Consider the following 23,910-nt stretch of genomic DNA (forward strand, 5'->3'; position numbering starts at 1 on the left):
ACTGCTGCGGCCCCGGGGACGTCGGTTCCACGCAGCACCAGCATGCGTGGCCCGGCGTGGTGTCGGCCGCTCCTGCTTCTGAGAGCACCGGCTGGTGCGTGGGCTGACGGGAGGGCTCCTGGGACAGGGCCGGGCCCTCCTCCTCAGGGTCAGAGGCAGAGGGAACATCTCGTGGGGAGGGGTCCGGCGGCCCCTCCCCTCCTGGCTGCCCCCGAGGCTGTGGATGGCGCGACAGAGCTTGGCATTAGGGGGAGGGGCCTGCAGGTGGTGGCCGAGGTCTGGGCCCACTCCCCCGGTCTCTCAGGAGGCACATCTTTTCAGTCGGCGGCAGTGTCCCCTCCCCCAGGGCTCTCCTCTTCGGGCCCTCCTCGTGGCCCCCCACACCAGGGGGCGTGGCCTCCATGGAGCCAGCTCTGGGCACCAGCGGGCCCTGTGGGTGCCATGGACTTGGGCTGGGCGTCCTCAGGCAGAGCGCTGGGCCGGTGTCCCCCACGCAGGTGGAGAAGAGGCGAGCCTTGGAGGGCAGAGCCGGGACCGGCCGCGTTCCCCCTGGCCACAGAGCTTGGCTGGGGGTGGTCTCTCCCAGGGGTCTGCGGCGCCCCCGGTTTTCCCTCAAGCAGAAAGTATACCAGGATAGGAGTCGCGATGTGAGGGTTGTTGGATTAGGGGTCTCCTGGGACACTGGAGGGAGTCGGTTTGGGTTAGGGTGATGAATGAGGTTAACCATGCTGTCCTGGGAAGGCCTTTCTCCAGAATGCGCCTGGCTGCTCTGCCCAAGCCTCGGGGCTGCCCTCTCCCGGGGCCTTGGGCCTTCAGCTGTGCCAGTCTGTTTCGTGGAGGACTGAGGCTAAGAGCCCGAGGGTAGGAGTTCGCCAGGCAAACACTTAGGAAGGGCCTTCCAGGCAGAAGGAGCCTTCTGTGTGGAGGCCGAGGCCTGGAGGTGTGAAGCACGGAGGCCTCCCTGGAGGTGGAGGTGTGAAGCCTGGGGGCCTTATCAGGACATAGGACTGCAGGGGGAAGGGAGCTGGGAGAGGGGCGGGGGTCTGGGCCAAGTGCGTCCCGACGCTGCTGCCTTGGTGATGGTGGGTATATGGAGAAGCCCCCTTGCTGCCCCCCTCCCCCATCACTCACCCCCGGGGCAGAGAGATCAGGGGGTCGCTGTGGAAACTAGTTTTGTTGGTCCCTTTTCCAGTCACTCCAGAGCCAGCCGTGCGAGCCTGGCCAGTGAGCGTCTCTGAAATAGAGTGGTGGGTAGACCTGCCCCGTGGACTCCGCCTCGTGGGGCTGCGGGGCGTGGAGGTACAGGGAGGGTCCCCAGCTGCTGGGACAAAGTCACACATAATCCCAAAGCAGGACAGACCCCTGCCCGGTCCCCACTCCTGGGCTTGCCGTCCACTCTGAGTTTAGCGAGACGGTGCCTTTGATGACATCCTGCCCTCGCTGGGAGTTGGACCCCGTGACCACTGCTGGGGCCAGTCCTGGAGCGGCACTCTGCCCTTGGGGCCTCCCCGGCCCTTGGCAGCTTGGGGGTGGGGTGTGCAGGGGCTCAGGGAAGCACTTGGGTCTCGAACTAGCCTCCAGCTGGCGTGATGACGGGTCCTGGGTGCGGCCTTGCCACTTCTGACTTCTCCTCTATTAAGTCCCGGGGCGAGGCCAGGAAGGGGGAGGCCAGCCCCTGCCACGCATGCCTGGTACCTCCTGGCTGAGCACTGGGCCGCCTCGGGGGCAGCACTGAGTTGGGGAGGCAGCTCAGGAGAGCTGGGTGGCTTCCCGGAGGAAGTGAGGTTGAGCTGGGCCCAGAGGGAAGCATCAGACGTGGCTGGCCCGGCTGTGGCGGGTCAGCGCGGGCGCGGGGAATAGCCCGAGGGCTCCTGGGAAGGGAGCTGGATGCATGTCTCACAGGGGCCTCGAATGCCAGGCAGAGGGAGGGGTCGGCCTTCGCTCTGAGGGTGCCCAGGAGGTAGAGGAGGGACATGAGCTGACCGCGGGGGCCGTGGGGTCGGTGCAGCCGTTGAGAGTCTATGTCTCCCGTGCCAGGCAGGGGGTTGCTGGCCTCTTGCTGGGCAGTCCTGCCTGCAGCCAGCACGTCGTAAAACGTGGGCGTTTAAGGCTCCCTGTCTGTTTTATGTGCACATTGATTGCGTTTGGGGTGGGTGGGAACGATCTGTAATTAGACAGCAGCCCTGGCGATCGATGGGGAGATTATTAGAAGCGTAAATAGAACTTTAGGATTCAGATGAGGTAATTTCCCCGGAACCAGGGCATCGATAGCAAGTGGCTCTGGGATGGTAAAGTCTCGCGTGTGCATACCTCTGGAGGACGTGCTGGGGTGCCCACCGGCGGCCCCGGGGTGCGACTGTTTCCAGCGGACGTGGCTCCAGCTGGCCGGGAGGGCTGGGGGGTGGGCTGCAGCCCTGTGTCTCAGCACGGAGAGGGGGAGGCAGGTTGTGAGGGGGATGGTCTTTGGAGGGGGAGGCCGGGAGCCAGGACTTTGAGGGCCCAGAACATCCTGGGCGCTGTGGCTGGGAGCCCGCCCCGTGTTCTCTGGGGGACCGTCTGGAGAGCCCCGTGTCTGGAGGGAGCGGCCCTTCGGCAGCCACAGCTGTAATCAAAACCGAAGCCCGCCTCCCTCGTCTGGGAGCCCGGAGCTCGGCCCTTCCCAGCTAATTCCACCTCCTGAGTGTCCAGTGCTGCTTCCTGGTTGTGGGGCCCACCCGGCGGGACAGTCTGGCGGATGCTTTCCGGACCGTCAGGCCGAGGGGCAGACCTGCCGCCACAGGGGACGGAGGTGCCCACGGGAGCCAGGCTCGGGCCGTCGCCACCCTGGTTGCCCCGAGATGCTGGGTGGTGGCCGTGGGGCCACCCCAGGTCCTCCGCCCTGACCTGCTGCGCTGGGTCCTGGCCGCGAACTGCAGCACGTCCCTCCGTGCTGACGGAGCAGCCATGAGATGTCCACGGGACTCCTGTGCTCGGTTCTTAGCCGGAGACCACGAGCCTGCACGGCGGGGCGGCCGGGGGCGGGGCTGCATGGAGCCTGTGCAGACCTTCACGAGTCCTGCAGACATCCACGGCGGGCCCTACCCCGCGCCCTAGGGCTCATGGTCGGCGGGGAGGGGAGAACCCAGAGCCTAGGGCTCCGGGCTGGCCGTGGGGGCTGGGGCAGTGGAGGCCCTGCCTGGGTGGGGGACTTCCTGGAGGAGGTGATGTGTGGAACGGGAGCCGAGGTCGTTCTGATGGAGACCGGGGAGCGGGTGGTGTGGCATCGGCCGGGGAGTTTGCCGCCTGTGACCTCGGTACCAGCCTGCCTGCCTCCCCTCGTCCTCGCGGTCCCTGGTAGGTGCCCGCCCATCCTCAGGGATGCGGCTGGGGTGGCAGGGAGTGGACGGTCCTGGCCTGTCTCTCTGACCTGGCCTGTTGCTGGTGCCCTCGCTCCGGGCCTCAGTTTACCCCTCCATGGAACAGACATTGGATGAGATGGCCCCCTCTTCCCTGTGGTGCTGCAGCCGAGCTGCTTCTGTGATGGGATGGGGGGGGGGGGTGGGCAGGGCACCCGCAGGGGTCAGGTCATTCCCAGCCCGGAGCCTCTGGTGCCTGGCGCAGGCCCGGCGAGCAGGACCGGCCGCACCCCACGGCGGGCTGCGACGGCCTGCGGGATTCAGTTCCGGCCGTTCGTTTCCCCCCCTGCCCCCCAGCCGTCCCCACCTCGTGGCACAGAAGAGCCCCCAGTGAGGGGTTCGTGCTGAGGAGCTGGCGAACGCCGTCCTTCACGTGCCAGAGTATCACAGGCCGAGGGGCTCGGGCCCAGGGGGCCAGTTTGGTGTTTCCCGGACGGTGCTCCCCGGAGCCCCGCGGCAGGCGCCGCCTGGAGCCCGTCGGTGCCGGCTGCCCTCGGGCGCCTCTGCCGGGACCGGCTCTGAGCTTGCGCGCTGGGCCCCGGGCCGGTGCGGCCGCCTCATGCTCTCCTCTCTTCGTGCTTCTCTTTCGTTGCTGCTCTCGTGCCTCCCTCTCGTACCTTTTCTGTTTGGCCGCCTCCCGCCCTCCCCTCCCCTCCTCGACCCCTCTCTCCTGTCCTCCTGTCGTGGTCTTCCCTCTGGCCGCCCTCCCTCCCGCCCCCTCCGGCTTCTTTTGGCATGCCTGGGTTCTGCTCCCGGCAGGAATCGGCAGCGGCCGTCCCGATGGCCGGGGCCGTGTCTCGGCAGCTCGTGGGACGGCGGAGCCGAGGCACGTGCGGGACTCCGGAGACAGGTCAGTGTGGGCGACCCGCGCCATCGCCAGGTGGTGCCAGAACCTTCTGGCTGGAGGCGGAGAGGCTGCATGCGACGGTGGGCTGGCCCGGGCCCTGTGGGAGTGGACGGAGGGGCCGTGGAGGGCCCCCTCTGTGACCCCATGCCTGGGTCCCCCGCTGGCCGGGAGGCCTCACTGAGTGGAGTGACGGCCTGGCCCGTGCTGCTGGGCGTGGGCCCCGCGGCAGAGCCGTCCCGGGGGGCTGGCGGGAGCCAGGATGCCAACAGGGGTGGGGACGGGGGTGCTGCGGGTGGTGGTCCCCTCCCCGGCCCTGGGGCGCACGGTGGGTGCTCAACCCTGCTCTGCTCTGCGGGGCCCCGGTGGTCAGCGTCCACGGGACGGAAGGTGGCAAGTCTTTCCCTCCCGCTCTGCTCCACCGCGCCGGGTCTTGTGGGGAGCACTTGCGTCCAGTGGTGAGAAAGGTCTTCACGTCTGAGGGCAGGTGTGAGCATGTACGGGAGGCCTCCGGCCGGGCTGCCCTGCGTTACCCACACATTTGCCTTGGGTCTCCACAGCCTCCTGGAGAAGCAGCTTCTCGTTCTTATCGTCCAGGCCGAGGCCTGGCTGGCCCTCCTGGAATGTTCTCCGGGAGCTGGTGCCCCCTCCACTCCAACAGCCCCATTCCCTCAGGGACAGGGGGCCTCCCAGCCATGGGAGAAGATGCGTCCCTGCCAGGCTGTGTGCTCCTGGAAGACAGATTTACTGAGCACCTACCGTGCCCCAGGCAAGGTGTTGGCACAAGGATGTGGAGGGGACCAGGTCTGTGCGGTAGGACCCCCCAGGGTCTTCCTGATTCCTGACATGTTTTAGGTGCTCACGGAAGCCGGAGGACTGAGAAAGTATGGTGCTGGGCATGGCCCCGTAGGCGGGGTGCAGAAGCACTAGACAGCCCGAGGGAAGCTGAGGTCAGAGGACTGGGGGAGGCCGGGACAGGGCACCTGGGGCAGGTGCAGGGAGTGCCTTGGAGAAGGAGAGGGCTGGCTGGGCTGGGTTCTGAGGGATGCATAGGAGTTCCTGCCCTCTAGGCAGAGGCAAGGCAGGTGGCAGGGCGCGGAGGGTGAGGGCCTGGGCTGTTTCAGGTGTACCCTTCTCTGCTACTGACCAGTCCTCCATCTCCTGGGGGAGCGGCCGGTGCACCAGGGGCCCCCGGGGGGAGTGCATGGCTTCTATCTAGCTTGAAGTTTGGGGTTCTCTGTGAACTTCCTTTGCAGACATGGTTTTACTGTGTCCCAAGAGGGGTTTGGAAGCTGGTGCTGACCGTGGGCTGGGCAGGGCGGGACCTTCCGCCGTGGCGAGGTGGCAGGACCTTCTTCAGAACGTTCCTCCCAAGGCGTGTGGTGGCACCGTGGCCTCTGGCTGCGTCCCTCAGGAGACCCCGAGGACGTTGGGCCCTCCAGAATGTGGCTCTTCACCCTCAGGGTCACCAGGGAGGCCCATGTCCCATCAGCATGAGGACCCTGGTCCTCCCAGGCCTGGCGTGGAAGGTGGCCCAGGCAGTGCTTGTCCACAGCCCTTGGGGCCGAGTGGAGCAGGGGGGCCCAGGGACCAGTGTGGTACCTGGGGAGGCTTGAACCCTGGGGACAGGGGTTCCTAGGGGAATGGGTTTGGGAGTGGCCAGACTGAGGCAGGCTGCTCCCCCCCACCCCCCACTCCTGCCAGGAGCCACATCCACCCCCTCCGGGGCCAGGTCTGGCCTGGGGGTCCAGGGCCCGACGTGGGCACATAAACATAATATATGGTGGACGGATCTCAGGTTTTCTGGTGCCGTCCTAGGGAGCATTTAATTACATTTGTGCTTCATTACGAGGCTGTCTCTCTTTCTAGAATTTATTTTAGCTAATTAGCTGGAAATGCCAGAGTAGTATTTCAGATGATGGGAGCGTCATACATTATCATACACGGGGCAATTAGTGCTGCTGACAAATATTTATTGTGGTTTCTCCTCTGATCGTGCCCCTGCGTGCTCCCAGGTGGGTGACCCGGGGGTGAGGGGTGTGGGGGTCACTGGGTGGGCATCTGTGTCCACCTGTCTTCCGTGGGCCCTGTGAGGCTGGCCACCAGCCGGGGTCCTGTGTGTGCGGGGGCCCGGGGAGCATGTGGGGGCCCTGGGGTGTGCGGTCCGCTTCCCCAGCAGGCGTGTGTTCCTCACGCAGGCTCCCCCTTCCCCCTAGGCTGAGGCAGCGGTGGCTGCGGTGGCAGTGGCAGACACGGTCCGGGACGGCTCCCCCACCTTGAGCTCTGATGGCGCGTCGAAGACGTGGGGCCGCGGTGGGGCCCGCACGACGGCACTGGTCACCCCGGCCCCGGGCGCCCCGGCTGGGGGCTCCACAGGCCCGTCGGCGGCAGCCTCCTTCTTCATTAGGTACGTCCCCCCGGGGGTGCTGGGACACACACAGCAGGTGGGGACCTGGGCCGCTGGCCCCCGTGGCCTGCAGGCCTTCCCTGGGAGAGCTGTGGCCGATCTGCCTGGTAGGGCGGCAGGGGAGCGGCAGGGCCACGGTGGATGGGCCTCTGGCACCAGGGGTGGGCTGCGGCCACGGGTGTCCTGGGGCCTGCCCTGGGCCGGTGTGGGCTGGGCCTCAGATAGAGGCTGATCCCAGTCGGGGAGCCGGGGGCGGGGGAGTGGAACGGGGCTTGAAGGAGGGCGTCCTGGAGGGCAGGCTGCACCCAGACCCCACGCTTTGCCCTCCCCTCCCCGGGGGGCTGCCGGCACATCTGTCCCTGTAAGATCCAGCTCCCCCGTCGGCCAGGAGCTGGGTGGTCCAGTGCCGGCCTGAGCTCTGGTCCCCCAGATGCTTAGCTGCGGCCCTGCAGGCCCCAGGTGCTGGGGACGGGGGCTGGTGTAGCCCAGGCCCGGCAGGTTTGGAGGTGGGAAGTGGTGCGTGGTGAGGGGCTCTCTTCCCCTGCCCCTGCCCCTCCCGCCAGGGCCCTGGGATTCAGCAGATAGGACAGACACGGCGGAGGACTGTGGATTACAGGATGTAATGGTGGTAATGAGTGGTAATGGCAGGCCCAGATGCGGGTCACTGTCCCATTAGCAGCCCTGGCGGGCACTGATAAGCTTGTCCAGGAATCATGTGCGGGTGGAGGGGCGAGGTGCCTTATCAGCACGGGCTGTGGGGCTGTGAGGCCTGACGGGGGGCGGGGAGGGGGTTGCTGATGGGCTGGCGAACACTGGCTGTGGGGCCGGCGGGGGAGTCCCCGTGCAGGGGACGAGAGGGCCAAGCTGGGCACGTCCCCACCTGGTTAGCCTCCGTGTCTAGGGCTTTCTGTAGTGGCTTGCTGCATTGGGCCGTGCCTGCAGGGGGATTTCAAGCCTTCTGAAAAGGAAGGAGCGCTCCAGTGGTCCCAGGTTCTGGGGGCCACGCTGGCTCATTAGTAACCTTGTGGCCAGCTAAGCAGGTGCCGGCTGCCTTTTGTCTCCATCGGAGCAAGGCTGCTGCTGACCTTGGGAAGTTACCATAGAAACAAGTGTGGGGACAGCGGGAGGCAAGTTTTCTGATGGGGGGGGGTTGTGCACTGCCCGCTGCCATTACTTCCAGCCTGTTGAACCAGCCCTGAATCGTAGCAGCGTCTCGCAGAGGCACGGGCCAAGTTGGGGGGTGGGTGTCTGGCCAGGAAGGCCATCGGACCTTGTGCTTGACTTGGGCCACAGCCCCCTGGGTGGGATGGGAGTGCTGTGCACCATACGTCCGCTCTCTTGTTTAGTGTGTGTGTTGGGGGGCCGTGGAGCTGCCGGATCCTGGCCTGGGGGGCTTCAGGCGTGTGCTGAGTGTACATTCTGTGCTCCCACCTCTGCCCCTCGCCGGGCTCCTACAGGGGCAGAGCTGAGCCCAGCCCACGCCCTGCCCCCTGGCCAGCGGGGGTGGGTATCTGTGCAGACAGCCTTTGATGGCCTTGTGGCATCTGTGAAGGGACAGGGCAGAGTGCTGTCCGTGGTGCTGAGTGCCACGGAGGTGGACTTTGAGGGGTGAGTAGGAGCCTGGCATTGGCCGGGGGAGGCGGAATGGGGTAGACGTTGGCAGTTTGGGATCTCCTTTGGTCCTGGAGCACTCGCTGGGGGCCAGCCTCGCCCCGGGCCTTCCCAGGACCTCTGAGCCCCTCACCCCGATTTGGGGAACCAAGGCAGAGAGTGGTCGCGTGGGCGCCGGGTGCCCAGGACCTCATTAATGCTGCTGTGCTGTACGGCTCAGGGCTGAGGCCTGGCGCCCTACTCCCCGCAGCTGGGCCTGGATGGGCCGTTCACACATGGCGGTCAGAGCTGTGGCCGAGAGCTCAGAGTGCCAACTGACCAGAGCTCCGACAAGGCCGGGCTCCGTGGGGAGGGCATAATTACATTCTCTCTGGAGGCCTTGACCCCCTTCCCCCAGCTTTCCTGCTCCTACCGTGGGGTGCCCTTGCCCTTCACCTCTGCCGTCTCCCCTCCTCCTAAGATGTCTCCTCTAGTGGTCTCTCGCCCACCCTTCTGGGTCTTTCTGGGGGTCAGCTCCCAAATCGCTGAACGTACATGCTTTGGAAGAGCTGTTGGGGTCTCCTGGACAGGGGCTGGGGAGGTGGCAGGTGAGGTTTTCTTCAGGTACCCGGGACCCCCGCCCGCACTCATAGATGCCCCCGCATTGCCACCTCGGTGGAGCCCCTCCTGGGTGTCTGCCTGGATGCCCAACCCGAGGACTGTCCGGCCTGGTGCCAGGCAGAGGTCCTCAGCCAGAGGGGGCACCGCCCAGGGGCACGCGGTCAGCATAAGCCAGGTACCCCGAGCAAGACGGCTCTGCCGAGAGTGTCTCCACTGCGAGGTGAAGTTCCCAGGTGACACGATGCGGCTGTGGGAGTGGGGGCCACACACGTGTCCAAAAAGCCCTGGCTGCCTCCTCGAATAGGGAAGGGCCTCACCATCAAGGCCACCTGCTTGTGCAGTCACCTCGTTTGTGAGAGGCAATTGTTCTTTGTAAAAAGGCAAAATATTCCCCGAGGGATGTTGGAGGGGTCTATCCCCCAGCCACCCACCCACTCACTCCTGCGCCCTCTCACCCACTCACCCCCTGCACCCACGCACCCACTCACCCCTGCACCCATGTACCCACTCACCCCTGTACCCACTCACCCATGCACCCATGTACCCACTCACCTACTCACCCCTGCACCCACGTACCCACACACTCACCCATGCACCCACTCACCCACGCACACTCACCCCTGCACCCACTCACCCATGCACCCATGCACTCACGTACCCACTCACCCCTGCACCCACTCACCCATGCACTCACGCACCCACCCACCCACACACTCACCCCTGCACCAACTCACCCACGCACACTCACCCCTGCACCCACTCACCCACGCACACTCACCCCTGCACCCACTCACCCATGCACCCATGCACTCACCCACGTACCCACTCACCTCTGTACCCACTCACCCACACACCCACTCACCCACACAGCCACACACTCACCCACTCACCTACACACTCACCCGGTCACCTCTGCACCCATGCACTCATTGCCCACTCACCCATGCACCCATCTATTCACTCACTCACTCTTAGCCATGTCATTGCGTCCCGAGCTTCCCTGGTGTTTGCCCTGGGCTTGGCAGACACCTTCCCTTCTGAGACTCTGCCTGGTGGATGGACACGGCCTTATAAACTTGTTTCTCAGGACAGGGACTGGTTCCTGTAGTAGCAGGAGGCAGAGACTTGGGAAGCCCAGCTTGGGGGCATCAGGGCAGGCTTCCTGGAAGAATAGCTTCTGAGGATGCGGAGAGCTAGATGCGCAGGTGAAGTTCCTGCTTTTCCAAGCCTTCTCTTCAGAGCCCGACCACTCAGACTTGCCTGCACTTCCCGGCATGTCTCGCCTTCCCTACTCCTCACCCCTGCAGGTCCCGCCCTGGGCCCCCACCTCCGACAACGCAGTGGGCATTCATGGTCCTGGGTGTGGTGCTTGTGTATTCTCTTAGCCTCTGTGAGGCCTGGTGGCACCTTCCCACTGCTCTCTCCACCTTCCCTGGTCAGAAACCAGGCCTGGGCCTCCAGAAATCTGCAGCCCTTAATGGCAAGCCCGGCCCCCAGGGGCCCCCTCCCCCGGGCCATAGACACCGAGGTGTGGCTGCTGGGTTTGTCCCTGTTAACAGGGGCCTGGATTTCATCAAAAGAGAGAGTGCCCGTCCTGGGCCCTTGTTAATGCAGTGACATGTCTTTGAGTCATGCCTGGTGGGGTGAGCCTGTAAGGGCAGGACCTGGAGGGCCAGGCGGGCCAGGGCCCAGCTCCTCAGCTCCCAGCCCCTTGGGGGCCGACCGCAGGGCTGAGGAGGGAGGAGAGGGTGCCCTGAGTTAGGTCAGACCGTAGGGTGGAGCCCTGGCCGACAGCATTCCCGACTCCCAGGGCTGGCGGGACCTCAGAGAGTGCCAGGCCCAGCCCCTGTCCAGGCGTGACCGGAACGTGTCTGGGGGAAGGACACCTCGCCGTGCTTTGCTGCCAGGGCCCTGAGGGTGACCAGCTGTACTGAGGTCTGTGCCGCAAACCCCTGGCTCTTGAGAGGATCACGGAGGGAACAGGAGCCATCTGGCCTCGTGTGTGACCCACCAGGCAAAGAGAGCACTGCCCTCTGGTCGTGCAGATTGGAGCTTGTGACCCGGAGTTGCTCCGTCCTCCTCCACCACCTTACCCATCAACCCTGGGTCCTTCTCAGCCCCTGCGTCCCCCGGGGATTTAGGAGTGTGGGTTCAGGATGCCCCGCCCCCCACAGCACCAGGGTCCCAGGCCGACCTTGCCCGACCTAGGGAGGAGCAGGGAACCGGCTGTTGGCGTGGGGGAGGCCTGCCTTGGCCAGGGCTGTCTGCTGCTGACCTGTTCCATCGGCCTGAGGGCCTGGCAGACACCCTCCACACACTCGTGCTGGGCGGCCCCTCCGTGCTGGGCTTTCCTGAAATCCTGGGAATGAGCACCACTGTACCTATTTACAGAGGAGGAAATGAATCCTGGGGCCTCGTAGTCCTTCAGAGTCCCACCCTCCCTGGCCACCTCAGCCCCTGGGGGCAGTGTGGGGCAGGTGGGGCCGGGCTGCCTGCTGGGCGCTAATGTTCTCCAAGTCCTGCTACAGCCCCCCCCCCCCCCCCCCCCCCCCCGCCCCTGAGTGCTTGGCAGGAAGCCTCTGCGGAACCCGGAGTGGCTGGGGTCCAGGACAGGAGTCCAAGGCTGGGCAGCGGGGCCGGGCGGAGGAGCCCCAGGAGCCGAGGCTCTGATGAAATGGCCTCATTTCCTCCCACAGCCCCTGCCCAGGTCTCCCTGGTCCTCGCCCTGCCGGCCCTGACTGACCCCGGGGACAGGTCACACTCAAGTTTGGGCTGTGGCCGAGGCCTTGCCTTCTCAGAGTGGCTCTTGTCCCCTGCCCTCAGGCGATGCTGCCAGGCCCCTTCTGCCCCTGACTTGCTGTGATTCTCAGGCAGTGGGGGGTGGGACGAAGGTCTTCTCCTTGCAGGGAGTTCTGAGGTTTACAAGTACGTGGGCTCAGTCGGGAATCGGGTTATTGTTGGTCTGTGGCCAGAGAAGCCCGGTGGCCCGGCTCGGGGCTTCCCTGCGCCCCAGATGCTTGGGCTCCTCCTGGACAGCTTGTGGGCTCCACTCTCCACACCCCCCGCCCCACCCGGCCCGGGCACGCACCGGCACCACCGGCCACCACTCTATTAAGGACCTGCCACGCATCGTAGATTACTTTTATTTCCCGCCATGACACCTCACTAGGAGGAAAGCCGTCCCTGGGGTCTCTTAAAAGACAACTCCTATTAAAGATGAGTGGGGTTAAGCAAAACGCTGGCGGTAGATGGCTGAGCGGGAGGCTGGCTGAGGGCTGGGCGGGCACCGCGGGGTGCAGAAGAGAGGTGGAGCCCGCGGGTGCCACAGGTGCTTCAGCCCCGAGCTCGGATCGCATCCCGGCTGCCCCCCTTTCACGGGGGCCCCACCCGCGTGGACAGGTGATGAGGCCAGGCCATCTGCGCACCGGGCACGGAGCCTGAACGCGCTCCGGGGCCCACGGTGTGTTCTTTCGTATCTGTGTCACCTGGTGTCACCGTGCTGGGAGCCTGGGGTGGGTGCCGGGTAGCCTGGTGGCCTGCAGTGGAGGGTGCGGGCTCCGGGGGCTGACGCGAGCCAACTCTAACGTGGTGCCGGGGGAGGATGTGCTGGACGGCTGCGGGAGCCCCTGCGGGAGCGTGGTGGCCCGTGGGGCACGTGTGCCTGTGACGGTCCCCTGGGGGTTCACAACAGTGCTTCTCAAACGTGCACCGGATGTCGGGGTGGGTTAAAACTCAGGGGGTCTGCACATTCCCCCGGGGTGCTGTGGGGTCGGTGGGGCTACACCGTGCAGGGCTCGAGTGCCCGGCTGAGGATGCCGGTATGGTGGGGAGGGGGCCGGGGGCCACGGTAACCATGGGAACACTAGGTTTTGTTGAGCTCCTCCGGTTTGCAGGGTGCTTCGAACCCTTCAGCTCATCGGGGTTGCACACAAGAGCCTGTGCTGGTCATGGCAACCCATGTTAGAGATGGGGAGACGAGGCACAGAGACTAAGTCGACACGCCTGGGTGCCCCGGCCTAGGAGTGCTGACCCCAGCACGCTCCAGCCACCCCCTCCCCCACCCCCCCAGCAGCTGCTGGGCAGGGGGCCCAGGGCAGCTGGAGGAGACCCGGCCTGCACTGAGCCAGCCGCCAGGGATAGGACACAGCAACCCCAGCCCTGGGGCCGTACGGGCTGTGGGTCGCACCCGGGGTGGGGCAGGTGAGAAGGACAGCACTGAGTGCCCCCACCGGCCCCCGTCCTCCCCTCCCCAGGGCTGCCCAGAAGCTCTAGCCTGGCCTCCAAGCGCAAGAAACCTCATCCGCCACCAGCCCCTGCTGCCCGCGGCGCCTCCCCTACCCCACGGACTTCAGCGGGGTCCTGCAGCTGTGGCCGCCCCCCACGCCCCCCTGCCTGCTCAGGGCCCGCCTCCAAGGTGAAGGACAACCTCGGCGGTGTCGGAAAGGTAGGCCTGCTCCTGATTGGAGGTGACCCCGGGGGCTGGTGGCTGGGACGAAGCAGGGGTGTCTGAGTAGGTGCTGGGAGGGTGCAGGAGGCGGAAAGATCCTGCTTCCTTCTCCCAGCTTGGATGAAGTGGGGTACGGACAGGGAGACTGAGGCGCAGGCCCACGTTGGCTGCTCTGGGTGGCGACGAGCCTAGGAGACTGCGGTGGAGGTCCCAGGGGCATGTTGTGGCCTCAGAGTGGGGTGGGACAGTCAGGGCTTCCTGGGGACTGGGGGTTGGGGTCTGGCCCCCAGGAGCCCCCCTACCGTGTGTCAGTTGGGACGCTGCCCTCCGCTGTTCAGAGTCCGGGCAGATCCCAGCTGCCACCACCCCTGGAAAGGGGAACGTATGATCAGCTGGTTCAGGTGGTGAAACTGAGGCCCAGACGGGGGAAGGAACCCAGCTGCCTGGTCTTGGAACAGGCCATCTGGCCCCTGGCTCTGACCCCTGGCTCCTGTGGCCTTTTGCCCATACTGGGTTTCCGTCTTGGCCCCATGTGGTTTGCTGGGAACTACACCCTGCCCGGCTCGGGGTCCTGCATGTGTGGGGTCTGCGTGAGCATGTTAGCTGGGCTCTTTGTGAGGTGGGCTCTTTGTGCCCATGGAGGGTGGGGAGACTGAGGCACAGTCACACAGCCGTGGGGGTGAGCATTGGACCTGACCCTGAGTGTGTACCCCGACATTTTCCCCTGACTTTCTGCCCACACTCTGTGTGCTGGCCACTCCCAGGTGCCTCCCCGAGGGTGGTTGGGACTGGGGTGGCCCCCTTGCCGCACACCCCTGCCCCCCGGCCGGCCGGCCACCCACCCGGGCACTGGGCACAGCCTCTCCAGCGCCCAGAGGCTCACCCTGCAGAGGCTGGTTGGCTGGGTCCATGCTCCCCTGGGCTCAGTCTGCCCCACGCGCCTGGGCTGCAGAGGGGTCTGATGTGTTCACAGAGGGTCCCCTGCCTGGGGCCCGAGCCACTCCCCGGACCACTCCCCTGACGCTCCCTGCCCCCCGCCCTCCCCGCTGTGCCCCTCCTCCTCAAGCGACTGCCAGCCTGCTCTTGCTGGAAGCCTTCTCTCACGCCTGTCACCCCGACAAGCCTCGCCACGTAGGTGGTCCTGGGAACCTCAGCGCCGCCCACCTGCAGGTGTATGTGTTGGGGACACGAACCCCGACTGAGCAGAGTGGCTGCGGGACAGGGCTCTAACAGCTCTGACCTTGGCCTTCTCCCTTGTCGCTGGCTCCCTCGGCCAGCTCTCTCTGAAAGGTGGGGGGGGGGTGGTGGGCAGGGCGGGCCTCGTGTCTCAGGCGTGTTATGGGGTGTAGCAAGCCTCTGCCACCTCCTTCTGGGGTCCCCACCCAAGTATTCTGGGGCAGGGTCTCCTCTGTGGTACACCAGCTCCCTCCCCACCCCCTGCCCCCGTCCCTCCACATGGAGCCCTTGTCCCCCAGTCCACTCACTGCCCACCCAGTGCCCCCTCCCTGGCTCCCGGGCTGTTATTTGCACGAATGTCGCATAGTCAGAAATGCCTCTTGAAAGGCGTTTAATATTGTCACAGAAAAGAAGTTAGATTACACTCAATTCCTGACATTAATGTGCTACTTAAGGTAATTCATCATCTTGCAGTATTAAAAAAGACATCGCTTCTGTGGGTGCTGAGCGGCGCCCCCTCCCCCCTCGCCCGCCTGGGCCACCTCTTAGGAGTGGAAGCCCTTTTTTATGCAAAACGTGTTTTTTCCCTACCTGGCAGCATTCCCCGGCTCTTTGTAATATCTGAACATTTAGGGAAGAGACTTGATGCCCTTGTCTGGTGCAAAGACCCTGTCGTTTCCTGGCTGTGATGACAGGATCCTTGCAGACAATGGCCTGTGCGTTCGGCTAGGACAGGGCGACGGCCGCTCTGCGCCCTCCCTGCAGGCCAGGCCGTGGGTCCCTGAGTGGGGATGAATGTCGCTGGCTCCAGAAGGCAGCACCGGGAGCATTTCCTGCCCTGCAGGAGCCCAGGTGGAGGGCCTCACCCCCTAGGAACCCCCTCCAATCTGCACAACCCATTTGGCTCCTGAAGTGGCCAGGAGTTCATGCTGAAAAAAAAATTGCCAGAAATTACCGCGAACTGCACGTTGTCGTCTGCTTGGCAGCAGCATTTGGAAATGAAATAGTTTTGTTCGTGTCGTCGGGGAATAAAGGAATCGATTCTCGCCCGACGGAGCCCAGGTTCGGGGAGTGCAGCAGAAAAGTGTTTTCTTTCCGCTTCTCCCCTGAGAACGTACCCCCCCTTCCTGGAGCGATTTTGCATGTCAATTTGCCACGTGCTGAAGGGGAGAAGACGGGCCTCGCGGAACTACCCACAGTAAACCAATCTTGCCCGCGTATGTATCTGTCACTTACAATTAAATCCGTGAAAAATATTGGCTCTGAAATGAGTCTGGTAATTTGATTTACGCTGTAGCGGAGAAATCGAAGACTTCATTGGGGAGTGGAAGGTGGTGTCCTTCAGCAGAAAGTGGGGTCTGGCGCCCCTCCCAGGAGGCGCCCTAGCTCACGGGGGGCGCATCCTGGTCACGGCCCTGCACGAGACGTAGTTTGGGGTGTTTGTTCTCCACGCAGGTTTTGGGGTGTCTGCAGTGCAGCTTGCGCTGGGCTCTTGGGGCCAGGTCCCGGCCCCCCTCCCCGCTGAGCCTCTGTTCCCTTGGGGGCGACAGGGCTGGTGGTCCAGCTGTGTGGATGCCAGTCTTCCACGGAGCCTGGCACAGGGGTGGGGGGCACACCTTTGTGTCTATTTTTGGTTTTAGGGTCACGCGGGAGCTGAGGCTGCGCGGTCACCTGTCAGAGCCCCCAGGCGAACACCCTCCCCCATCCTGCCCTGTTCTTTCTCCTCCACTCCCCCACCTGTGCCCCCCTGGCCAGGCCTCAGTGTCGCCAACACCTCCTGGCAGAATTGAGCCTTTTCTTGGGGAGGATTACCGTGTCCTCCTGCTGGCCGGGACCCCCGCCAGTGTGTGGGGTTTGGGGTTGGGTCCCCGGCTGGCTCCCCCAGCTTCCCCTCCCAGGGCATCATGGCTCTCCAGCCAGCCCCCTTTTGTGCCTTTGTTCTTCCTCTCCCTGAGGAGGTAGAGGCAGGGGCTCCCTGGAGGAGGCAGAGGCTGGACCGACATGGGGGCTGGGGCCGCCCTGCTCTGGCCGTGGGGAGGGAATCCTCACTGGGGGGCCGCCCCAGTCCCCATCCCGTGCCTGCTTTCCTGGGAGCTGTACTTGACGGCCTGCTGACCTGGGGCCGCTGAGGTGGGGGGTGCGGGGCAGCACCCCGGGGCGGGGCTCCGTGGGCAGGAGTGTGGCCTGTGCATCTTCCTTCGGCGGCGGGGGGGGGGGGTGGCTGTGTCTGCGGCCTGTTCTGGTTGCCCCTCCCTCCCTCCTTCTCCCTCTGCCCTCAGTTTGGGATTGGGTCTCAGGCTGTGTGACCTGTCAGTGTTTCCTCCCTCCTGGGATGGAGGTGGGCCTGGGAGGGGGTCGCCGGGCCGAGAGCCGCGCTGTGTGTGTGCCAGGGGCTCCTTCTGGTCCCAGGGGCTCTGTGCCTTCGGGTTGAGCTCGCTTAGCTTCCAGCTCTGCACCTGAGTCAGTGAGCGGGCCAGACACCCCACATCGAGGGTAGGCGGGTACACTTGTGGTGCCACACTTCCATCCCTGTGCTCACGGGGGCATCCAAAGCCTGTTCCCCCACTCCTGACTTTCCCCCCTGCTGTCCTCCACCACCCAACCCCCTCCCCCTCCGTCCTCCCCGACCCCATGCTCCTCCTATGCTCCTCCACCCTGTGCTCCCTGACTCCGTGCTCCCCTGTCCTGGCCCCTGCTCCTCCTCCTGTGCTGACTGCCCCCACACCAGGCTCCCATCCTGTCACTGAGCCTCGCGTTCTGCCTGCCTGGCTGATCTCTTACGGGATCTGCTCCGGCTGGAGCTGGGGTGCAGGCATCCACATTCCTGCGGTGGGGATCCCCGTGCCGGGGCCTGGCCCGCTGTCTCAACTCGCGCGAGTTCCTCCTGCCTTGTAATTAGCGGCCGCTGGGCGGGCGGCTGCTCAGATGCCCGTTCCCGCCTCCCCTGCCAGGTGAAGGTCATGCTGCGAATCTGGCCGGCACAGGGGGCGCAGCACTCGGCCGAGCCCACGTCCTTCCTGAAGGTGGACCCGCGTAAGAAGCAGGTGACCCTGTACGACCCGGCCGCCGGGCCCCCAGGAAGCTCGGGCCCCCGACGAGCCGCCGCTGTGGCTCCCAAGATGTTTGCCTTCGATGCGGTCTTCCCCCAGGACTCGGAGCAGGTGAGGGCGGCGGGCACCCCCGGGGCCGGGGCCGGGGCCAGGGCCGGGCCTGTGCTTGCTCCTGGTGCCCAGCGAGGAAGGAGGAGGGCGGCAAGAGCGAGGCCAGCGGCCCAGGCCCGGCCCCTTCTGCTTTCCCTTCCTCCTTGGCCCCGGCCCAGGGGGTCTCCGACTCTGCTGCTGGCCTGGGGAAGTGCACGATTTTTGGTGGGCTCTGTGGAAGGCTTGTGTGCTGGGTGTGGTGTGGTCTCCACGACGGCAGTGTGAGTTGTGTGCCTGGAGGCTCATGCCCTGTGCGCTGTGTGTCTGTATCCCATCCGTGTGTGTCCCGTGTGCACGTGGAGGTCTGTGTCCTCGGTCCTGTGCGTGCCGGCCTGGCCACCTTGTGAGCTGGGGACAGACAGGCGTGGTGGGAGGCTGGGTGTCGACTCCCTCCATTCTGGTGCCTGCCTGACACCCGGGGCCCCCTCCTCCCAGGCTGAGGTCTGTTCCGGGACAGTGGCTGACGTGCTCCAGGCAGTGGTCGGGGGGGCTGATGGCTGCATTTTCTCCTTTGGCCACATGAGCCTTGGTAAGCACCCCCCCCCCCCATCCCCTCTCTGCAGTCTCTGGGCCTCATTTCCCGGTGGGGAGGGGGCTGCACGGAGGGAAAGCCCAAACCCTGTCGTCCTGGAGGGCAGGGGGCCTTGGACTGGAGGAGGCCCCCTAGGTCTCAGTGGCCCCCAGTCGGCCCCGAGGGCCCTGGGCAGGTCCAGGGAGGAGGCCGGGTATGGCTGGGCTCCCAGGGCATGTCGGGCTGAGTGGGGGGGCCCTGACACGCCCACGTGGCCCCCAGGCAAGTCCTACACGATGATCGGGAAGGACAGCTCGCCTCAGAGCCTGGGTGTCGTGCCCTGCGCCATTTCCTGGCTCTTCAGGCTCATCGACGAGCGCAAGGAGAGGACGGGCACCCGCTTCTCCGTCCGCGTGTCGGCCGCGGAGGTGTGCGGCCCCGACGAGAGCCTGCGGGACCTGCTGGCCGAGGTGGCCTCCGGCAGCCTCCAGGACGCCCAGTCCCCGGGCGTGTACCTGCGCGAGGACCCGGGGTGTGGGGCGCAGGTATGCCGTGGCCCCGCGTGCGGTCTCGGGGGGGCTGCGAGGGGGCCGTGGGGAGGTAGGCGCGGGCCGCAGCTTGTGGGGCGCTGTCCCCTCCGCCTGTCCCCAGCTCCAGAACCAGAGCGAGCTCCGGGCGCCCACGGCCGAGAAGGCAGCCTTCTACCTGGACGCCGCGCTGGCGGCCCGCAGCACCAGCCGGCCCGGCTGCAGCGAGGGCGCCCGGTGCGGCTCGCACACGCTCTTCACGCTGCACGTCTACCAGTACCGCATGGAGAAGTGCGGCCGCGGCGGAAGTAGGTGTCCGCCCGGTGTGGCTCCCGTCCGCAGGGCCGTGCCCGGGCGGGGTCTGGGTGCCCTGGGGCCCTGCCGTCACCCTCCTGCCCTGTGGTTTCAGTGTCTGGAGGCCGCAGCCGCCTGCATCTCATCGACCTGGGCAGCTGTGAGGGGGCGCCCGGCAGGGGCGGCGAGGCCTCCGGGGGCCCCCCGTGCCTGTCTCTGTCGGCTCTGGGCAGCGTCATCTTGGCCCTGGTCAGCGGAGCCAAGCACGTGCCCTACAGGTGAACGGCGGGCTCCTCGGTGGGCGGGCTCCGGCCCTGGGGTGGCCCCCGGGGAACCAGCCGAGGGCAGGGCGGGCCTGCCCAGTACGTCTGGACCCCTGAGCTCTTTGGTCCTCTGTTCGTCCCCGTCTTCCGGGCCTTGCCGTCGGGGGGGCCCCCACGGGGTGGCTGCCCGACCGGAGCCTGGGCTCCAGGCACGGCCCCGTCCCGGCGAGGGGCCTGTGTCCTGCCCTCCCCCGCCCCCCGCCCCGTAGCACCCCGCATGCCCAGCCTCCCACCCTGACGTCCCCTCCCCGGGCCCTCAGCCTCTGAGCAACCCTCGCCCCCAGGGAGCACAGGCTCACCATGCTGCTGCGTGAGTCCCTGGCCGCCCCCAGCTGCCGAGCCACCATGATTGCCCACGTCTCAGACGCGCCAGCACGCCATGCCGAAACGCTCAGCACCGTGCAGCTGGCTGCCCGCATTCACCGCCTGCGCAGGAAGAAGGTCAAGGTCCGTTCCGCCTCCTTCTGCCCCTCCCACCTTGAGGACCCCCCCCCACCGGGGTCCTGCGTCCTCTGAGGGCCCCTGCCTGGTGGGGTGGGGCGCCTGCTGCCCATCTCTGGTTGGCCCCGTGGGGCTCTGCCCAGAGAAGGTAGGGAGCCGGGCCCGGGCCCGGGGCATCTGACGCAGGGCTGGAGCCTGTCCCCGAGGGGGGCTTGGGGTTGCTTGGCCTCTGTGTCTCCAGCACAGGGGTAGGCCTGTGGTCCGGGCAACCTGGCGGGGTCCCCGTGGCCCCCTGGCGCCAACCAGCAGAAAACTTCCCGGGCAGCCCTCCGAGGGGCAGGAGGGTGGCGTGAGGGCCACCCCGGGGTCACATGGACCTGGGTCTGAATCCTGGATTCGCAGTTACGGGTGGTGTGGCTGTGGCCGCGTGTCCTTGCGTCCCTGTGTTTCGGCTTAATGCTATTTCCTTGGGCTCCGGAGAAGGTGCGGTTGTGCTTGGGGCTTGCGGCGGCCCCACCCCAGGGGCCACCCCGGTGCCGTGGCTGCCATCGCGTCCTCCCGGGCGGTGAGCGGCACGTGTCGCTGGGGCGCGGGGGCAGAGGGGGGGGGGGCGGTGAGCGGTGGGTAAGGAGGCCGCTCACCCGCTTGCTCTGCCCCCAGTACGCGTCCAGCTCCTCGGGCGGGGACAGCTCCTGTGAGGAAGGCCGCGCCCGCCGCCCGCCGCACCTGCGACCCTTCCGCCGCTCCATGGCCCCTGACCCTGGCCGCCTGGCCCCCAGCTCACCCGGAGACCCCGAGTGCTCGTCCAGCAGTGAGCAGTCCTGCGACACCGTCATCTACGTGGGGCCTGGCGGGACGGCACTGTCCGACCGCGAGCTCACTGACAACGAGGGCCCGCCTGACTTCGTGCCCATCATCCCCGCGCTGAGCCGCCGCAGGCCCTCCCAGGGCCCTCGAGACGCCGACCACTTCCGTTGTAGCACCTTCGCCGAGTTGCAGGAGCGGCTGGAGGGCATCGACGGCAGCGAGGGCCCCTCCGAAACCCTGAGCGTCGCCAGTGGGGCCCAGCCCGGCCCGGCCTGCGGGGCCAGGAGGCCCTCCCCGCCCGAGGCCGCCGCCCCCAGGAAGGCTGTGGGCTCCCCGCTGGCGGCCAGCACACCTCGAGGCAGCCCCGGCCCGGACACCCACCGGGGTGCCCCAGAGCCCTCCAGGGCCAGTGCCGACCAGAGGGAGGGAGGCAGCGTTAGGCCTGCGCCGCCCGGGCCGGACAAGGTCGCCGCGGGCGGAGGCGGGAGGCCACTGCCTGGCCCGGCCCCTCCGCCTCCTCGGCAGCCAGAAGCCGGCCCAGCCCCCGAGGACCCCGGGGGCACGGACGCGGATGGTGCGGCACGGACACCCCCCGTGGGCATGAGCGGGCAGACCGGCCGCCCCTGCCCGTCTGCACGAGGCCGCCGTCTGGAGCGGGGCCTGCTGACCACCACGGTGACCCTGCAGCAGCCCGTGGAGCTGAACGGCGAGGACGAGCTGGTGTTCACGGTGGTGGAGGAGCTGTCTCTGGGCGGGCTCACCGGCTCCGGCCGCCCCGCCAGCCTGGCCAGCTTCGGCAGCAACTGCTCTCTGCAGGCTCTGGCCTCCGGCTCGAGGCCGGTGAGCATCATTAGCAGTATCAACGACGAGTTCGATGCCTACACCACCCAGGCCCCCGGCGGGCCCTCAGAGGGCGCAGCCTGGGCCGGGAGCAGCCAGGGCTCCTCCATCAGCTCTCGGCTCAGCGAGGTCAGCGTGAGCGCGGACGACCGCCACAGCCCCGCGCCGCAGCCTCCCTTCGGGGCCGGCCCTGACTCGCCGGCAAGGCCCGACCCTCCGGGCCCCCCCGTCCTGGGCAGCTCCCCGGATGATGGCCGCTGTCGGTTCGCAGAGCACGGGCGATCAGACAGTCCTGGCCCGGCCCGGAGTGCTCGTCCCGGGGATGCGGCCGCCGCAGCCCCCGCCCGAGTTGGCCGGGAGTGCCCGGCCGTGTCCCCATGGGGGGCAGCCCCGGCTCAGACCATCCACTCCAGCCTTCCCCGGAAACCGAGGACTCCCTCAGCGGCCAGCCGCGCAGGCTGCCCTCGCCTGGCCCCGAGCCCGCCGGGCCCCGGAGGCCTGTTCGAGGACCCTTGGCTGCTGCGGGCAGATGAATGTGGTGCCCTCCAGGGGGTCTCTGCCGGCAGGGCCTCCAGCCCGGCCCCTGTGCTGCCTTGTGCCCGCAGGGTCGTGGACGGCTGTGAGGTGGCAGCCAGGGCAGGCCACAGGCCGGAGGCCGTGGCTCAGATCCCACCGCTGCGGAGGGGGGCCACCACACTGGGTGTGAGCACACCCACCGCATCCTGCAGGGACGCCCTGGCCGACGCAGCTGCCTGCTTGGGCGGCCCGAAGGATGCCCCCAGCCGCAAGAAAAGTGTGGTCCCCAAGGGAGGCCTCTTCCCGAGGCCCAGCGGGGCGGCCCCCCCAGCCCCTCCTGTGCGCAAATCCAGCCTGGAGCACAAGAGCGGCCCAGGTCTGGCCGCTCCCCAGGCCGGGGGCCTCTCGCGACCTGCGGCTGCCGCCCTCCCCCGAGGGGAGGAGGAGGCCAGGCCCGGTGGCCGGGCTGACCACTCCGTCCCCAGGGCCACGTCGAGCCTGAAGGCCAGGGCTGGCAAGGCGGAGGCAGTGTCCCGTCCCACCACCCACGGCTCTCTGGAGCGGTGTGAGCTCCTGGGGCACAGCAGCGGCAAGGCCAGGGAAGCTCCCGGGAGGCCAGCCCGGGCCGTGCCCAGGCTGGGTGTACCGTCCACCAGCCCCACGCCTGGGCCCGCTCCTGCCTGTAGGGGCAGCCCAGCCAAGGGAGTGGGGGCCCCGAAGCCCCCGGCCGCAGGGGGCAAGGGCCGCAGCCTAGCAGCTGGTGGGTCGAGGGCTCCGGGTGTTCCCGTGAAGCCACTAACCCCAGCAGTGGGCAGGACCCCTGGTGGCCCTGTGATGGCGCCTCGGGTGGCCCCACGGGCAGTGCCTGGCATGGGGGCCAAGGCCAGCCGCGGCACCATCATGGGCACCAAGCAGGCGCTCCGGGCCGCCCATAGCCGTGTCAATGAGCTGGCAGCCAGCGGAGCCCCTGGCAGAGGTGGCCCCCCCTGGGGCTCAGTGGACTCGGACAGCGGCAGTGACAGCGGTGTGAACGTGGGGGAGGAGCGGCCGCCCACGGGCCCGGCGCTGCCCTCCCCCTATAGCAAGGTGACTGCCCCACGGAGGCCCCAGCGCTGCAGCAGCGGCCACGGCAGCGACAACAGCAGCGTGCTGAGTGGCGAGCTCCCGCCCGCCATGGGCCGCACCGCCCTGTTCTACCACAGCGGTGGCAGCAGCGGCTATGAGAGCGTGCTCCGCGACAGCGAGGCCACCGGCAGTGCCTCCTCTGCCCCCGACTCCATGAGCGACAGTGGGGCCGCCTCCCCCGGCGCTCGCTCTCGAAGCCTCAGGTCTCCCAAGAAGAGGGCCACAGGTGGGTGTGGGTGCTGCCCTCCGCTGTTGGCACCTACGCGTGCCCTCCTCTGACCCCCTGCCACCCCCGAGGTTGGGGCTGTGCTGTTAGAGCAGGCTGGCGAGTGCAAGTCTGTGCGGGTCACCCCGACGGGGCACCGGGAGCCGGGGGAGGCCTTGCATTTGGGGCTCCCAGTCAGGTGCTTCCCTGGGCTCGGGCCTAGCTGCATGGGAGCCCCCTGCCATGGCCGCTCCTGCCTCCTACCCTGACCTGGGGGGGACAGGGCCAGCTCCTTGCTCTGTGTGTGTGTGTGTGTGTGTGTGTGTGGCTGGGGCGTGAGGGTGGGGGTGGGGAGCAGGGAGGGACATCCTGGGAGCTATGGGTGGGGCGCCCCTCAGGCCTGGCTCAGGAGTCTGTCCTGGGGCAGCTGGGCTAGGGAGTGTTATGTTGGGCCTCAGCCTGGCTGGCTGGGGTATTGAGGGCTGCCCTTAGGGGAGGGCCAACCAGGAGGCTGTAAGGGGCAGCTGGAGTGGCTGTCCAGGTGACAAGTGGCCTGGAGAGGCTGGGGATTTCTGGATCTGGCCCCGGTGCTGTCTTCTCTCTCAGGCCCTGGGCAGGCTGGGCCGGGGCTGGGGCCTGGG

General features: G+C 67.1%; 1 protein-coding gene across 1 annotated transcript in view; it reads left to right on the forward strand.

Moving 5' to 3' along the window:
- KIF26A (kinesin family member 26A) overlaps nt 1-23,910 on the forward strand; it is a 40,996-nt gene that overhangs the window by 14,147 nt on the left and 2,939 nt on the right. The window contains 12 exon segments of the mRNA XM_053889911.1: nt 6,456-6,650; nt 10,055-10,062; nt 13,124-13,188; nt 13,191-13,261; nt 13,263-13,301; nt 17,432-17,641; nt 18,116-18,209; nt 18,474-18,736; nt 18,843-19,026; nt 19,128-19,290; nt 19,620-19,782; nt 20,437-23,290. Of these exon segments, the coding sequence (XP_053745886.1) occupies nt 6,456-6,650; nt 10,055-10,062; nt 13,124-13,188; nt 13,191-13,261; nt 13,263-13,301; nt 17,432-17,641; nt 18,116-18,209; nt 18,474-18,736; nt 18,843-19,026; nt 19,128-19,290; nt 19,620-19,782; nt 20,437-23,290 (4,309 nt within the window).

This window comes from Panthera pardus, unplaced genomic scaffold (genome assembly GCF_024362965.1).
Source record: "Panthera pardus isolate Hobbes unplaced genomic scaffold, ASM2436296v1 HiC_scaffold_24, whole genome shotgun sequence".
NCBI lineage: Eukaryota > Metazoa > Chordata > Mammalia > Carnivora > Felidae > Panthera > Panthera pardus.